The sequence below is a fragment of the Thermobia domestica genome, chromosome 13 (genome assembly GCF_964235325.1).
Source record: "Thermobia domestica chromosome 13, izTheDome1.hap1.1, whole genome shotgun sequence".
Taxonomy (NCBI): Eukaryota; Metazoa; Arthropoda; class Insecta; order Zygentoma; family Lepismatidae; genus Thermobia; species Thermobia domestica.
Genome location: NC_137466.1, coordinates 43,097,466 through 43,111,829, shown reverse-complemented (window position 1 = coordinate 43,111,829; position 14,364 = coordinate 43,097,466). Strand labels below are relative to the sequence as shown.

The following is a 14,364-nucleotide window of genomic DNA, read 5'->3' as shown; positions in this document are numbered from 1 at the left end:
GAGTATATATTACTTATATCCGCTGATCTCTACATAATTGCCCTGATGATGAGAACGATGACAGCTCTCGAAACGTTGGCCTATCCACCAGTTTTCACCTGGCTGATTGCCAGAGAAGAACTTTATCATATACGCCGCCAGGAAAGCTTCAAATCTTACTTCAATAAAATCTTTGTTTATAAGTTTGCGATTTGAAATCGTCTGATTTTACTTTATTGAAGTGAATGCCCTCTTACAAGTGAATAACCTCCGTACATAAGAAGTTCAATGTTAAAATTCAAATTAATACTTTTTTAAAAACGAATCCATGACACTAGTTTGAAAAAAAAATTGCCATACAGTTTAGTGGGTCAATTACGAACAATTGATTCACGAACAAGGAAAAAAAAAAAAAAAAAAAAACATACAAAATGCAGAATTACTGAAATGTACCAATTCATGAATATATATATATAAATGAATCTATACTACTCTACAACCAAGATTTAAATTCTTTTAAGCGAAGACTTCTATAATTTACTAAAATATTTATTTTAAGAAATGCTTGGTATTACCGTGTGAACTAACAATGTTTGCGAAAACAAGATTATTTTTGCAAAACTGCTTTCGTCGCTAGCTATAACATAAAATTTCCGTATATCTGCATTGAATTTTATGTAAGTCGAATTTGTAAATGGCTTAAGCACAATTTAGTAAGAAACTGCAACAGTTACGAGTATTATTATTATTATTATTATTATTATTATTATTATTATTATGTACACATACGATTACATATGATAATATTTTATAAATGAAGCATAATGCAGCAGTATTTACTCGGATATAAACTATAAAAGTAACACTTTTTTTTGGTTTGATTTGAGTTTAGTGTCCCTTTCAGCAGCAAAAGCTATATAAGACGTGAACCTACAGCTTTAACGAGAGATCTGAACCATATGAGCTCCCGCTGGAAATCAAACCCGGGTATCTCGCACCAAAGGTGACTACGCTATTCGCATAGGTACAAGAGAGTTCCTAAGAAAATATACAGCTTGTTTCTATATATTCATTTGTTTAGAAAAATATACATTACATATCCTCGCATACTACAATGGGTATCAAAGACGCAAACAATCGCATACATGTTCATACGCACTGGTCGTTGTAATTTTTGATATTTATTACTGTATTGACATGTTTTCAGAATTGGATCGACTAAAATGTCGCTTTTCCCTACAAGTTCAACACTAGTATTGATTATTATTTGCTCTTTAATATAAATCACAAACATTAGTATATAATTTTTGATTAGAAATTCTAATTTTTAATTAATAATTACAAAACAAAAATAAATAAAAACTGAAACTTCAACTGGATTTTAAAGCTTTTTTCTTTCTTTTAGATTTTCTTCCTTGGCTTACCAAGAATAAACTGAATCTGACGCGTTACTATTAAATAATATGTTCAGCATCGTTCAAAAACATGGTTATTTATTTTCAGAATCGTAGGAGTGTTTATGGATAAGTAATTGAAGATTTTGAACTTGAACTCCGGTGGGGCACAGGTAGTTCGGAACTGATGTTAAACTAGGGTCCACACCTTAAGTCTCTCTGCGCTGAAATAGGATATTAACTGCACAAAAATAATTCCATCAAATTACGCATAGTTGCTTTCAACTTGTCATGCACCGGAACACCCTAACAGCATTGTATTCTTTATACACCCTATAGAAATGGGAGAAATAATGTAGAATATGTTATACACGACAATTACGTGGGAAGAATGCTGTTTCAGTCTGAAAAACGAAAGAATTATTTCCAACATCAAGGAATGGAAGAAAATTTGAAACGAAAGAAATGAAAGAAAATCACCTGTGGATAAATGAGAAGGTTTCTTTTCCAAAATATTCCCATCTTTGTCAAACACATAAGTCAGAGCAATATCGTCTTCTAATGTTTTCGTTGTAATCACCACGTCAGCAACTTTACACAAGGCAGCCAGTGCTTCTCCTCTAAATCCATATGTACAAAGGCTATCTGAAAAAATAAAATATTTATTAGCTTGTGTAAATAAGAGCTTACATATAAGATACATGAAGTTTTGTCTCTCTTTCAGTATTTTAAGAACAAATTCAATCGAAATACATCGAAATAAATCTCCAAAGGTTTCAATTATGAACTTCTCTTTAAATGAGATTCCGTATTACTCGAGGCAATTTGAGTGTATTACATTTCTTTTCTTGTCATTTTTCAAAAAGTCGTGCTATTGAGGAACTATGAATTTAGACATGATTCATTTAGTAAAATACATTCGCTGCGAACTTGGAGAAAAATGTACATTTTTTTCTTTCTTGGTTTGTTTCGAAACTGAACATTTTTTGCGAGTTACTAAAAGTATGTTTATAACTTTTTCTTTCTTTGATTTGCGTCTATGAATTCGAATAGTTCTTCAATAAGCCATGCACTCGTATTACCCAGAAAACTGAAGCATATCCAAATCACTGAACGTAGAGTCTAGTTGATATTGTAAGCTGTATTTGAGCCACGCAACTTGAGTGAGCAACTCATAGGGTGCTCAACGTTAATACCTGACGATACAAAAATAAATATGAATTAGTATTTATTTTTTTCCTTTTTTTATTATTAACTCATTATTATAACAATCTTTTATATATAACAATGTGTAGCGAATTTTACATAAGATAAAAATTTGAAGATGTCTTGATTTTATCGTAAATTTTGAATATATGATTGTTATTTGTATTCCAACTAATTTTTATTTGTTTTGAGCAGGACCTCAAATCCTTCGGCTCTTGGGTGTTATACATCCCGCATTTCAATAAATTATTTGTAAGACCATTTACTCAAATATCTAATTGAAAAACAAAAACTGCCATTACACTAGTCAGCCCATAAACCCCGTGAACAATTTTTTTCACTACCAAATAACAGTCTAACTACCAATGAATATTTTCTTTTACCAGGATTTCCAATATCTCATCATTCGTATTAACACAATAGAGATACCCTATTAATTTCTTGAAAAGAATATATATATTTTTAAAAAAATGTACAATGAATTGGCTCATTGTTTGAAAAAAAACAAACTATTCTATACCTATATAGACTGAAACACTACAGAGTACGTTTGTGAAAAATTACAGACGGCAGTAATGAATGTTATTACTAGAATAATGCTAGTGTATTGAACTGTTATTGTATAAAAAAAAAAAAAAAAAAAAAATTGTGATTCAGCATATAGATGGAAACATTGATGATGAATATTGCTTATACAGGTTAAAGTGCTGCCACCTATGAACTTACGACGGTTGGACTGACCTATCGAACCTTGTACTTGCACAAGGTAATCATGAACAGTTGACACCTATTGTGGTTGTGATTGAATTGTTTCGGTTTTGTGTCGTGAAGATGAAATAGAGAAAATATAATAGTTTGTATAGAGAACCAGGATTAAATCCCAGTGTGTGCTTAATATTTACTCTTCTAAATTTTAACCTTTTTGTTTTTTGTGTGGTTTGGATTGAACATAGTGGTGAGCATTGGTCGCCCACTTGGGATATGACCCTAATTCCTATTATATCTATTTTTCATGTTATTTGTAGTATTTGGTATTGTAACCTAATTCGAATTAACCTTGAGAGTCAAAATTTGAAATTTGAATTTAATCTAAATTATCAAATCAATGAGAAAATATGAAAATGTGCTTTCACCTTCCGACATTTAAACCGTGATTTAATGAAGCAATTTCATAAAGGAATCGGTTCTTTAGTTGTTGTTATATATAGGTATATTATTTGTTTAGTTATTTGTTATAATAAATTTATATGTCTGTTGAAATTGATTCCTCCCCATTTACCAACTCTAAAACCCTTTCACCTAAGTCTGAATTCCGTAACCACTCAGAAATGCAGTGTACTTGTCGTTCCTTTGACATGATTGCTGCAGTACGCAATGTTAATAATAATAATAATAATAATAATAATAATAATAATATGGCTACGAAAAGAGAACTCACTGTCGAACAGCGCTCTCTCACAAAAGTTGACGAAGTCACTTCACATTAAGTGATAAGCACCAAGCATATGGAAAACGAGAGCCTGAACTATATGAAAAAATTCTGCAGCAATCAAGTGACACAACAGTACTGCCTGGTTTCACTTCACAAGCAATGACTGAGATAACGAAGAATATATCCAGAAGAGTTATTGAAGAATGTTTGCTTGACGAAATTGACAGTTAACACGACGACCACATCTAACACGAAATTCACTAGTCATTTTGTTGTGATTTTGTACAAATTTAAATACTATTCAAGAAACAAATAGGATATCATTTCGTGTGCCATCTTGTGTTTTAATTTGAGTCTGCAATATTTTAAGCTATGAATCAGATTTATATTTTTGTTTCATACCATTCCTTACAGTGAATTTAAGATTTCTTAAACGCCTTTAAATACCTCTGCTATGGCTTTCCGAAGAGCTAGTTTCCGCTAATATGGGCCACGTTCAAAAACATAAAAGCATAAGTGGTTTCTTCATAAAGTTATACTGTAGACCAATGTCTCATACAGGTTCAATGATGAAAATGAACGAAAAGCTAAAACATGAATAAATAATAAATCACTCCCACTTACACATTTATTTTACTGCATGAATCAGTGATGAAGAAATACAAGTATTAATTTCTATAACTCTTTTATTTGTAACTGGAATAATTCGCAAATATAAACAATTTTAAAGTATACATGAATATAATCAGACATGTGTTCAAAACAGTCGCATACCGTAGTAAATATGTAGTGAATAAAATTATGGTTAGCCTACTTACCCAAGTCTTCGAAATTCAAAATCTTGGACGTGTAATGAGGATGACACATGCGACCGACGTCTTCTTTACGAATTCCCGACCCATTGTCTCTAACTTCAATCTTTTCAATGCCGTGTTTTTCCTAAAAAGAACACATTAGCTCAGTTGAAAGTAATCAACTTGCAAATGCATATTGAAACAAAAATTAATAAAGATAACATGACATTTATAAGGAAATAACTTATTACTAAATAAGTATTACTTTCTATCTTACAAATAATGTATGTAGTAAAAACATTTCCCGATATATAAGAATTTTACGGATAACAATAATTACCACTTACACACTACTTTTAATTTATTTACGTCCCACGGTAATGTCGGCTATGCTAAAGGAGTTGGTTATGATGAGAAATGAATGAAGTGAGAGGAAACGGAAGAACTTCGAGAAAACTCACGCACATGGTGTCTGTCCACCACCAAGCTCACTGGGCGCGAGCTGGAATCTAACCAAGGACTCCATGCACCCGAGGTGAACGCTCTACCACTGAGCTACCACGGCCCCTACATACTACTACTGAAATTTTGTTAATTCAACACGCTAACTGCCTTTAAAAAAATGTTACGGTACATATAGCGGGTGCATTCTAGAGCAGCAATCAGGAAAAATAAAACATTTCTAAGATGGTCCGAGGTACCACTGAGTCTTTGAAAGGAAAACTCGGTCCTGAAGAATATGAATATATATATATATATATATATATATATATATATATATATAAACTCAAGGGTGATTCCAGTGTATATATCTATTTTTTTATCTTTACTATCAACATGTACGGCAGTGCATGGCAGCCAAGTTCCGCGAAGCAAATGAAAACTGGCCTGCACTGCCGTAAGCATATTATACACGAACAAGAGTTTTGGGTAAAATCGCCGATTTCGAGGCTTTATAAAAACGATTCTATTAAAGGTAGAAACATGAAATTTAGAATGTAAGGTGATATCCCACAGGTGTACTCATACACCAAATCTCACATTCCTACCTTCAACCACATTCGAGTACTGGACCCCCAAAATATGCAGTTTTCGGGCTCACTGGCTCACTTATCAAATTGATTAGGTACTTCCCAATGAGATAGAAACTTGAAACTTTGCATAAAGGTACCCTATAACGACCTGAGTATGGAAAAAGTCAGAAATCTGAGGAATGTGCTATGGGAAATTTTTTATAGGCAAAAAACTGTCCTTAGCCAGGAAAAAAATCGTTTCACTCACTCACCCATCAAATTGATTAGGTACTTCCCAACGAGATAGAAACTTGAAACTTTGCATAAAGGTACCCCACAATAACTTGAGTACGGAAAAAGTCCGAAATCTGAGGAATGTGCTATAGGATTTTTTTTATAGGCAAAAAACTGTCCTTAGCCAGGACGAAAAATCGTTTCACTCACTCACTCATCAAATTGATTAGGTACTTCCCAATAAGATAGAAACTTGAAACTTTGCATAAAGGTACCCTACAATAACTTGAGTATGGAAAAAGTCCGAAATCTGAGGAATGTGCTCCGGGAATTTTTTTATGGGCAAAATCTGTCCTTAGCCTGGAAAAAAATCGTTTCACTCACTCACTCATCAAATTGATTAGGAACTTCCCAATAAGATAGAAACCTGAAACTTTGCATAAAGGTACCCTATAACAATCTGAGTATGGAAAAAGTCCGAAATCTGAGGAATGTGCTATGGGAAATTTTTTATAGGCAAAAAACTGTCCTTAGCCAGGAAAAAAAATCGTTTCACTCACTCACTCATCTAATTGATTAGGTACTTCCCAATGAGATAGAAACTTGAAACTCTGCATAGAGTTACCCTATAATGACTTGAGCATAGAAAAATTCCGAAATGTGTGGCATGTGTTATAAGAAATTTTTTATTGGCGAAAAACTGTTCTTAGCCAAGTAGAAATCGTTTCATTCTCTAAATCATCAAATTGATTAGGTAATTCCCAATGAGGTATAGACGTGAAACTTTGCATAGAAGCACCCTATAATGACTAGAGTACAAAAAAAGTCCGAAATGTGATTAATGTGCTATGGGATATTTTTATGGGCGAGAAACTGTCCTTAGCCAAACATAAATATTTTCGTCTTCTCACTCATCAAACTGATTAGTACTTTCCAATGAGATAGAGACGTGAAACTCTGCATAAAGGTACTGTACCTTATAATGGCTTAAGTGTGGAAAAATTTCAGTATGTCTAATGTTTTTCAGCGGTTTTTAGCTTATTTGAGGGTGGTGAATCTGAATCTGCCGGGTGTACAAATGTACACTTTGAGCATTTTGAGTAATTTAAGATGGCGGCCAATATGGCGGCTGTAAAAGTGATAGGAATATTTTTGTATATTTTATCAAGATGGGTATCAAATTATATGTTTTTAGGGTTGCAGATTCAAATAATAAAGTCAAAAATGTTATAAAATTGATACAAATCGAGATATTAAATATGGCGCCCAATATGGCGGCTGCAAAAGAAGTTTATGTTGTCATTTCTGAAACCTATTTTTGAAAAAAAATATATACTGACATGACTAATAATAAATCGTAAAATCTTAATTTTGTGCTCACAGATGGCAGCATTTTCATAGAATTTAGGAAAAATATCTCAGAAACAAAATAAGAGATACTTCCAAGTGAAATACTAGAACGATTTATGAAAGGCGAACATGTTCTGCGTCACAAACCAGGTATCTGGAATGCTATATGGTTAGACATGTTCATTGAGAATACATTTATGCGTTATGGCATGGACCAGGAGGTATAATCGGACTTACACTAAATCCATCAGCAGTGAAGCGATGGGCTTTCAGCCTTCACACCTGCAGTCGTTTAGTAAATGACATTTACGTCATGCGAGATGCTGGACGATATGGAAATAACTAAGCATAAGGAAGGAATGCCATCTCGAGTAAAAGGAGATCCTGCAGACCGAATTAAGTTAAAGGAAAAGCTGTTTCATTGTATAAATCCTCTGAAGACCGATGATCACCCAAAAACTATTGTGAATATTGTGACAGGGAAAATTTGTTCCCAGAAAGTGAATGTTGATAATGCTGTTGACATAGGTGAGAAGACATTGTGTTCTTACGAAGAAAAACTACCAACTGGTTTTCACGATCCAATCTAAACAACGGTTCGTAATGTTTCTTGCGATGACGTCAAAAGAACAGCTAGTATTGGTGTAATTGACACAGAACTCTTGTACACGCGTGCAATGTGACTCACATCTACAAGAGATATTGATGCTAAAGGAGTGATTTCATATGAGCTTGCCGCTGTCCTCAATATCTTTGTTTGGTGAATATGGGGCTCCCAGGTTCTGCAAAAGTCAAAACTGAAACAAATATTACAGGTAGAGAAGTCTATGAGATCGTACAAGCACGAAGATGCTATCATACTTGGTTGTGCTGTTTTGTGGGTGATCAACTGGCCATCTAACGGAACTGTTTTTGACTTCATAAAATTGTATCGGTCATATGTGCTTGAAAAATTGAACAAATGCAACGTGTACCTGATATTTGACAAATACAAGGAGTACAGCACCAAAGGAGGAATAAGAAGCGTCAGAACAGGATCAACATATAGCAGATATCATAAATTGTCTTTCAACATGTCCTTGCCCTCCCAACAAGTTGTGCTGAATGTTACGAAGAATAAGGTACAACTAGTACAGCTGATCTGCAAGTATCTAATGACAGAAGGGTTGCCATCAGATTCCACCAAAAGCCTATTCATCACTGGACCAGAAGATGTTACAACAGAAATAACTGCTGATTGTATCAAGGAACGTCCAGATATGAAAAACACTCACGAAGAGGCTGTCATAATTATCTCACAAGTAGCGATGTTAGCCAATCAGCTGGACAGAAATTGTACAATAAATGTAATTAGTGATGACACGGATGTTCTCCTCCTGATGCACCACTACCACACACAAAAACTTACTTGTAACATTTTTATGGAGGCAACTCAAAGTCATTGAGGAGTTATTGACATTGGATTGTCTGTGTCCAAACACAGTGGTATTGTTTCAAACTTACTAGCACTTCATTCTCTTTCTGACTGCGATACAGTTCCTACTCTTTATGACATTAGAAAGCAGAAGGCAATGAAAGTACTACAAAGTGGGAAGGAGCTTAAAAAGCTTGGAAATAAGACAGCATTACTTGAAGATGTGATTCAGGAGGAAACTGAGTTTATAGCTTCTTGCTATGGTAGTAGGATAACTGGCCCTACAATGTCTGGTGTCAGAAGAGATGTCTGGCTGAAGAAATTGTCAAAGAAGTCTGACGTACATATCCCGAAATTGAATAGCTTGCCACCAACTACGGAGGCATTCTCTGAAAATGTAAAAAGAGCTCATTTCCAGGCTTGTATTTGGAAACAAGCAGATAAACCAGACCCACCAGACATGGATCCGACACATTTTGGGTGGTATCGTGATGAGTTGAACAAAACATTGGAACCAGTTACTGTACCACCGGGAACTGTGATGGCACCGAAAGACATCTTGAAGATGGTGAGTTGCGGCTGTTCTTCTGAAAACATGTGTAAAGGACGTTGTGGCTGTGTGGCAAATTATAATAGCTGCACTGACTTCTGCAATTGTGAAGCCTCTAAACGATGCCAGAATATCTTCACACGTCAAAATACTAGGAATCTAGAAGACGAAAACATGGATACTTTTTCTGACGAAGACTGACAAGTGACTGATCTGTGATATTTATTATTTTGTTGCGGAGTAACATAGAAACATCGGCATTTTGTATTGTAAATGTACATATTTCGCATTAATGTGGCTAGCAACATAATTCTTGATTAAGAAAACGTCCAGGAAAAAAATGTAAGAAAATCTTCAAACCTAAGTTTTTTTTTTTTTTTTTTTTTTTTTCACACAGAAAGGAATGGTTTTGTAAATAAATATAGAGAAGCCCAAAATGTGGGGGAAAATGTTCTGGAGCGCAAACAAGGTGAGTTGCAGTGACGGAGAAAGCATCAATACCCAGTCCAAAATTTCAGTGTATCAGATATTGTTCTAAGTATGTACTTAGCTCGAGGGTCGCGAATCTGAATATTCCAATTGAATATATTGATTTATAACAATTTCATAAGGTTTCTGAAGTAACTATTGAAATTTGCAACCCCAAAAACATATAATTCGATACCCATGTCGATACAATACTCCAAAAATATTCTTGTCAATTTTACGGCCGCCATATTGGGTGCCATATTGAATACCTCGATTTGTATCAATTTCATAACATTTTTGACATTATTATTGGAATCTACAACCCTAAAAACATATAATTTGATACCCATCTTGATAAAATATACAAAAATATTCCTATCAATTTTACAGCCGCCATCCTGGCCGCCATCTTGAATTACTCGAAACGCTCAAGGTGTACATTTGTACACCCGGCAGATTCAGATTCAGCACCCTCAAATTAGGTAAAAGCCACCGAGAAACATTAGACACACTGAAATTTTTAGTTTCGATGGATTTCCTCCAGACTATAAAGGATACAGACTGCTGACGGAAAATTTTAGCTCTTAGCCTCATAAAACGGGCTTCGTTTGTAACAAGTCATAATACGCATTGATGACATAAGTATTCTGACAACCAAGACCAACCTTAGTATCCAAATTGATATTAAGTTCATAACTACAACCTCTATGTATCCTGAAAACAGATATTATGAATGATCATCTGCAATATTTCAAAGCTTAATGGGACTCCTTCAGGCAGCAAATGATTGCGAACTTTAAATTTTTATTTTTTCTCACATTTTGCAGTTGTATAAAATCCTCCAATATATCTTATATCAAACTTGAAATAAAAGAATGTAAACTTGCGAAATAATCCAGGTAAAGAACTCTACAGAACAGCCTTACAAGTTCGATGTTCCTAGCCAGCTAGCTTATAAATACAAATCATTATGTTTAGGTGCATCTATTTACATAATCACTTTTTATACACTACAAATAACTGTTTATGTACTAATGCTGCTAATATCCGAACGCAATTCGATATGTATATGAGGGAACTATGTTGGACAGTAGCAAGAAAAAAGTTAAGGACAGAATCAAAAGGGGATTAGTTTGAAGCACAGATTATATCCCATATCGGTGAGCAATATTCAATTTTAGGAGATACGAAAACTTTGGAGAAAATACTGAGCGAGATCGCTTAACCTGAAAAGTAAGCCTGAAGTAAAGCTGGAAAAATAAATAAATAAAATAAAAGTATTCTCATAGCACTCTTTACAGTAAGAGTGCTGTGCTCAGCAAACGTTAGTTTCTCATCGAATAATACTCCGAGGTCTTTATGTGTCGCAGCTCTTTCGATAGGACTGTTATTAATACAATATCTGTGATAAACTTTATTTTTCTTCAAAGAAATACTAAGAGTGAGGGTTTAGTTTTAAATTCCAACTCTCACACCAGTCAGTAAGTTTAGCGTGAATTTGTTGAAGTCGTACGGCATCGTCTTTGGTAGAGATCTTATTGAAAATTTTACAATTGTCAGCAAAGAGAAGAATGTTCGTAGATGGTAAAGACAGGAAGGAAGGGAGATCATACATGTAAAGAAGAAATAGCAGTGGTCCATGAACACTACCCTGAGGAACTCCAGAAAGAACTTGGGCAAATTTGGATGATACAACTGGCAGAACATGTTGCATACGATCAGTAAGACAATCCTTTAGCAGAGACAGGAATTCGTCATGAAGATTGAATCTATTGGATAGCTTGTAAAGAAGCAAATGGACGTCAATGTTTTCGAATTATGCATCATATCTGTTCAAGCTTTGGAATATTGCAGATGATTACTTATAAAATCTGTTTTCAGAGAACATGGAAGTGATTGTTATAAATATAAATAAGTGATCCTTAAGTTCTTTAAGTAATGATATCAAGTTGATAATAATTTCGAAGACTATTTTATTTTGTCTTCTTTGGAACACTTAATAAGGCAAAGGAAACAACACAGTAAAATAATCGTCCATTTTACCAGTAAACACCAGTTCTGAACCTACTTAACTTAATTTTATTTATACAAGTGTGTGTATCTAGTTGAGTTTCCAACGGCTTCATATTTCTATATCTAAGAACGTTTATGACAAGTAGTAGTACTACTTTAGCATTGCATATCTGCTGTAAGTAAGAAATAAATTTTACACATTCACGAAAATGTTATTTTGCGTGTGTTTGTCTCAATCGACAAAACCATAATTCTCTTTGTTGTGTTAAGGTTAGGAATTAGATTTCTGGGCCTTCGGCATCTATCATCATGTCAGACCGTCCCGTATGAACTATGACGTCCCTCGGCGATCACACTACCCGGGGAACTGGGGAGGAAGAAAGAAATGGGAAAGGAAAGAAGCGGCCTGGAACTATTATGTTAGGTACCAACCCGGCATTTGCCTGGTATGAATCAGGAAAAAAACCTCAATCAGGATGGCTGGCCTGGAAAAGCTTTAACTATTTTTCGACCGAGTGTACCTACTGAGAATCGAACCCGGGGCCGTATCTTCTTGTGTTTAGTACCCTACTATGAGTATATGCTAAAAGATATGAAATTCCAGAAATGTACTTCAATAAAATTCTGAACTGTAGATGCAAACAATGAAAGAACGTTTATTGCGAACTGTAAAATACATACCAACTTCACATCAATACAAGTAGCTCCTGCATCCAGTGAATTTTCCACCAATTCTTTCACCACACTCGAAACTGATGTTATTATTTGAGAACTCCCAATGAGCCTCACAGTAGCCTCTGACAGCTGGATTAATGGCATTTCTTCTGTACTAAAGAGAAATACAATTACTAATATTTAGTAACATTTCATTGACCGTAAAATGTGAACACCTAACAAAAGACAAAACTAAAAATCAACAAATAACCTTAAAATACAAATGGAAGTCAAGCCCAATATTCTTCTCTTTCGAAAAAAAAAAAAAAAAAAAACATACTGTTCCTTTATGCAGCTATGAAAAAAAGATAATGAAACTAGATTTCAGTTTACCTAAAATTAGTGCTCCTGTTGTCATTAGTCCATTGCGGAAAAATAAAAAAAATAAATAAAAAAAATATAAAAAGCAATGCGAAATCCTCTTCGCAGCACTTATGAACTTAAAACATGAATGCGAATGAATCTTAGAAGAAACTTACTTTTGTGCAAATTTCATATAGCTTAGTGATACAATAGAGCGCATAATAAATGGCTGAAAGGACTCGCTTTAAGCATCCATTAAATTAACTGGTTGCATAGAATTTTTACGATTCTGTCATAAAATCGTGCAGTACGCCGTACCACATGTACGCATGAATAGAATTGTGAAATATATTCTCGTTTGAGGAAACAAGATCACTGAATATAAGATAAGATTTACTTTTTTATCTTTTATACATTATAAGCGTTTATAGACTAAAATGTCTAACTTACTGAAATTTTAAATTATTAAACCAAAAATTATTCCAATGGTTCAAGGCATTACTCCAATGTAATCACTGAAAGAAAAACTTAGTTACTAACATTTCTGTCTTTAACTTCAGTGAACATTTCTTGCATAAGTGCTATTGAGGACTAAGTGTGTTTTTATTCATATGCACTAGTCATTTAATTTTTGTTCCAACGATTTCAGGTTTCAAGAAGTTAGACGTATGGTACAACATATAGAATCTACGATTTAAAAAAAAGATAAAGGAAAAAAAAAAGTTTTGTCCCTTGTACTCAGTTATCTTGTCTCTACAAGTAAGAAGATAGTGCACAATGAAATTCTTATAACAGCGGAAGTTATTTCATGCCGCACTGAGGACGATGACAAAGCCATAGAAATCATAATTAGTCTTCAGTCTTTTAGGCGTATACAACTAGTTTATTTAGTGAATGTTTACGGTGGGCCTTTTTCAGTAGCATTGATATTCTATGCAAAACTCATGGTGTTGGAATGAGTAGACAACAATATTTTTGAAATTGGCGTAATACTGTTACTGCGATAATTATACTTCTCACGAATAAAAGGATCCCAACTGTATGCCTTTGTGTTCAAACAAGATAAAGTTTCCACTGCTCGACTTCATAAGCAGTTCTCTTAACACGCGTAAACAAAACATATAGGGTTCTAAGTAACGCAGTGCTGCTATCGCTTATGATATTTACCATTTCTAGGTGAATAATAATACTCCTATAATAGCATATAGCAACCACAATATACATATATATATATATATATATATATAAACATTAAAAATACAGCTTTTTTGAACAAGTTGAGCATTTAGATGCGGCAGTCCCGTTCTTAATGAGGTAATCTTGACGATATGGTAGCTATATTTATATCGTTGTTGATACTACAATATTCCATATGTTAAAGATGTAATTTAGGTTTTTTCTTTCTAGTTTAACATCCCACATTTATGCTCTGGGGCTAAAGGAGACAGTGATGACGATAATGAAACGATACTGTGGACTGATAAAGGTGGAAGCAAATGG

The 14,364-nt window shown here is 34.0% G+C and overlaps 1 protein-coding gene across 7 annotated transcripts in view; it reads right to left on the bottom strand.

The window, feature by feature from the left end:
* The window catches only part of LOC145668121 (PMS1 protein homolog 1-like), a 174,384-nt gene that overhangs the window by 143,636 nt on the left and 16,384 nt on the right, over positions 1–14,364 (bottom strand). For 6 of the 7 annotated variants that reach the window (XR_014127973.1, XR_014127974.1, XM_081735667.1 and 3 more), the window contains exons 2-4: positions 12,529–12,676; positions 4,830–4,950; positions 1,854–2,018 (exon numbers count right to left, since the gene is read on the bottom strand). Coding sequence is in view for 4 of the 7 variants with exons in the window: in XM_081735667.1 (XP_081591793.1) it covers positions 1,854–2,018; positions 4,830–4,950; positions 12,529–12,666 (424 nt within the window). In the remaining 3 variants the exon portion in view is untranslated. Of the gene's footprint in view, positions 1–1,853; positions 2,019–4,829; positions 4,952–12,528; positions 12,677–14,364 lie in introns of those variants that run through there. The other variant, XM_081735672.1, reaches the window with a different exon arrangement.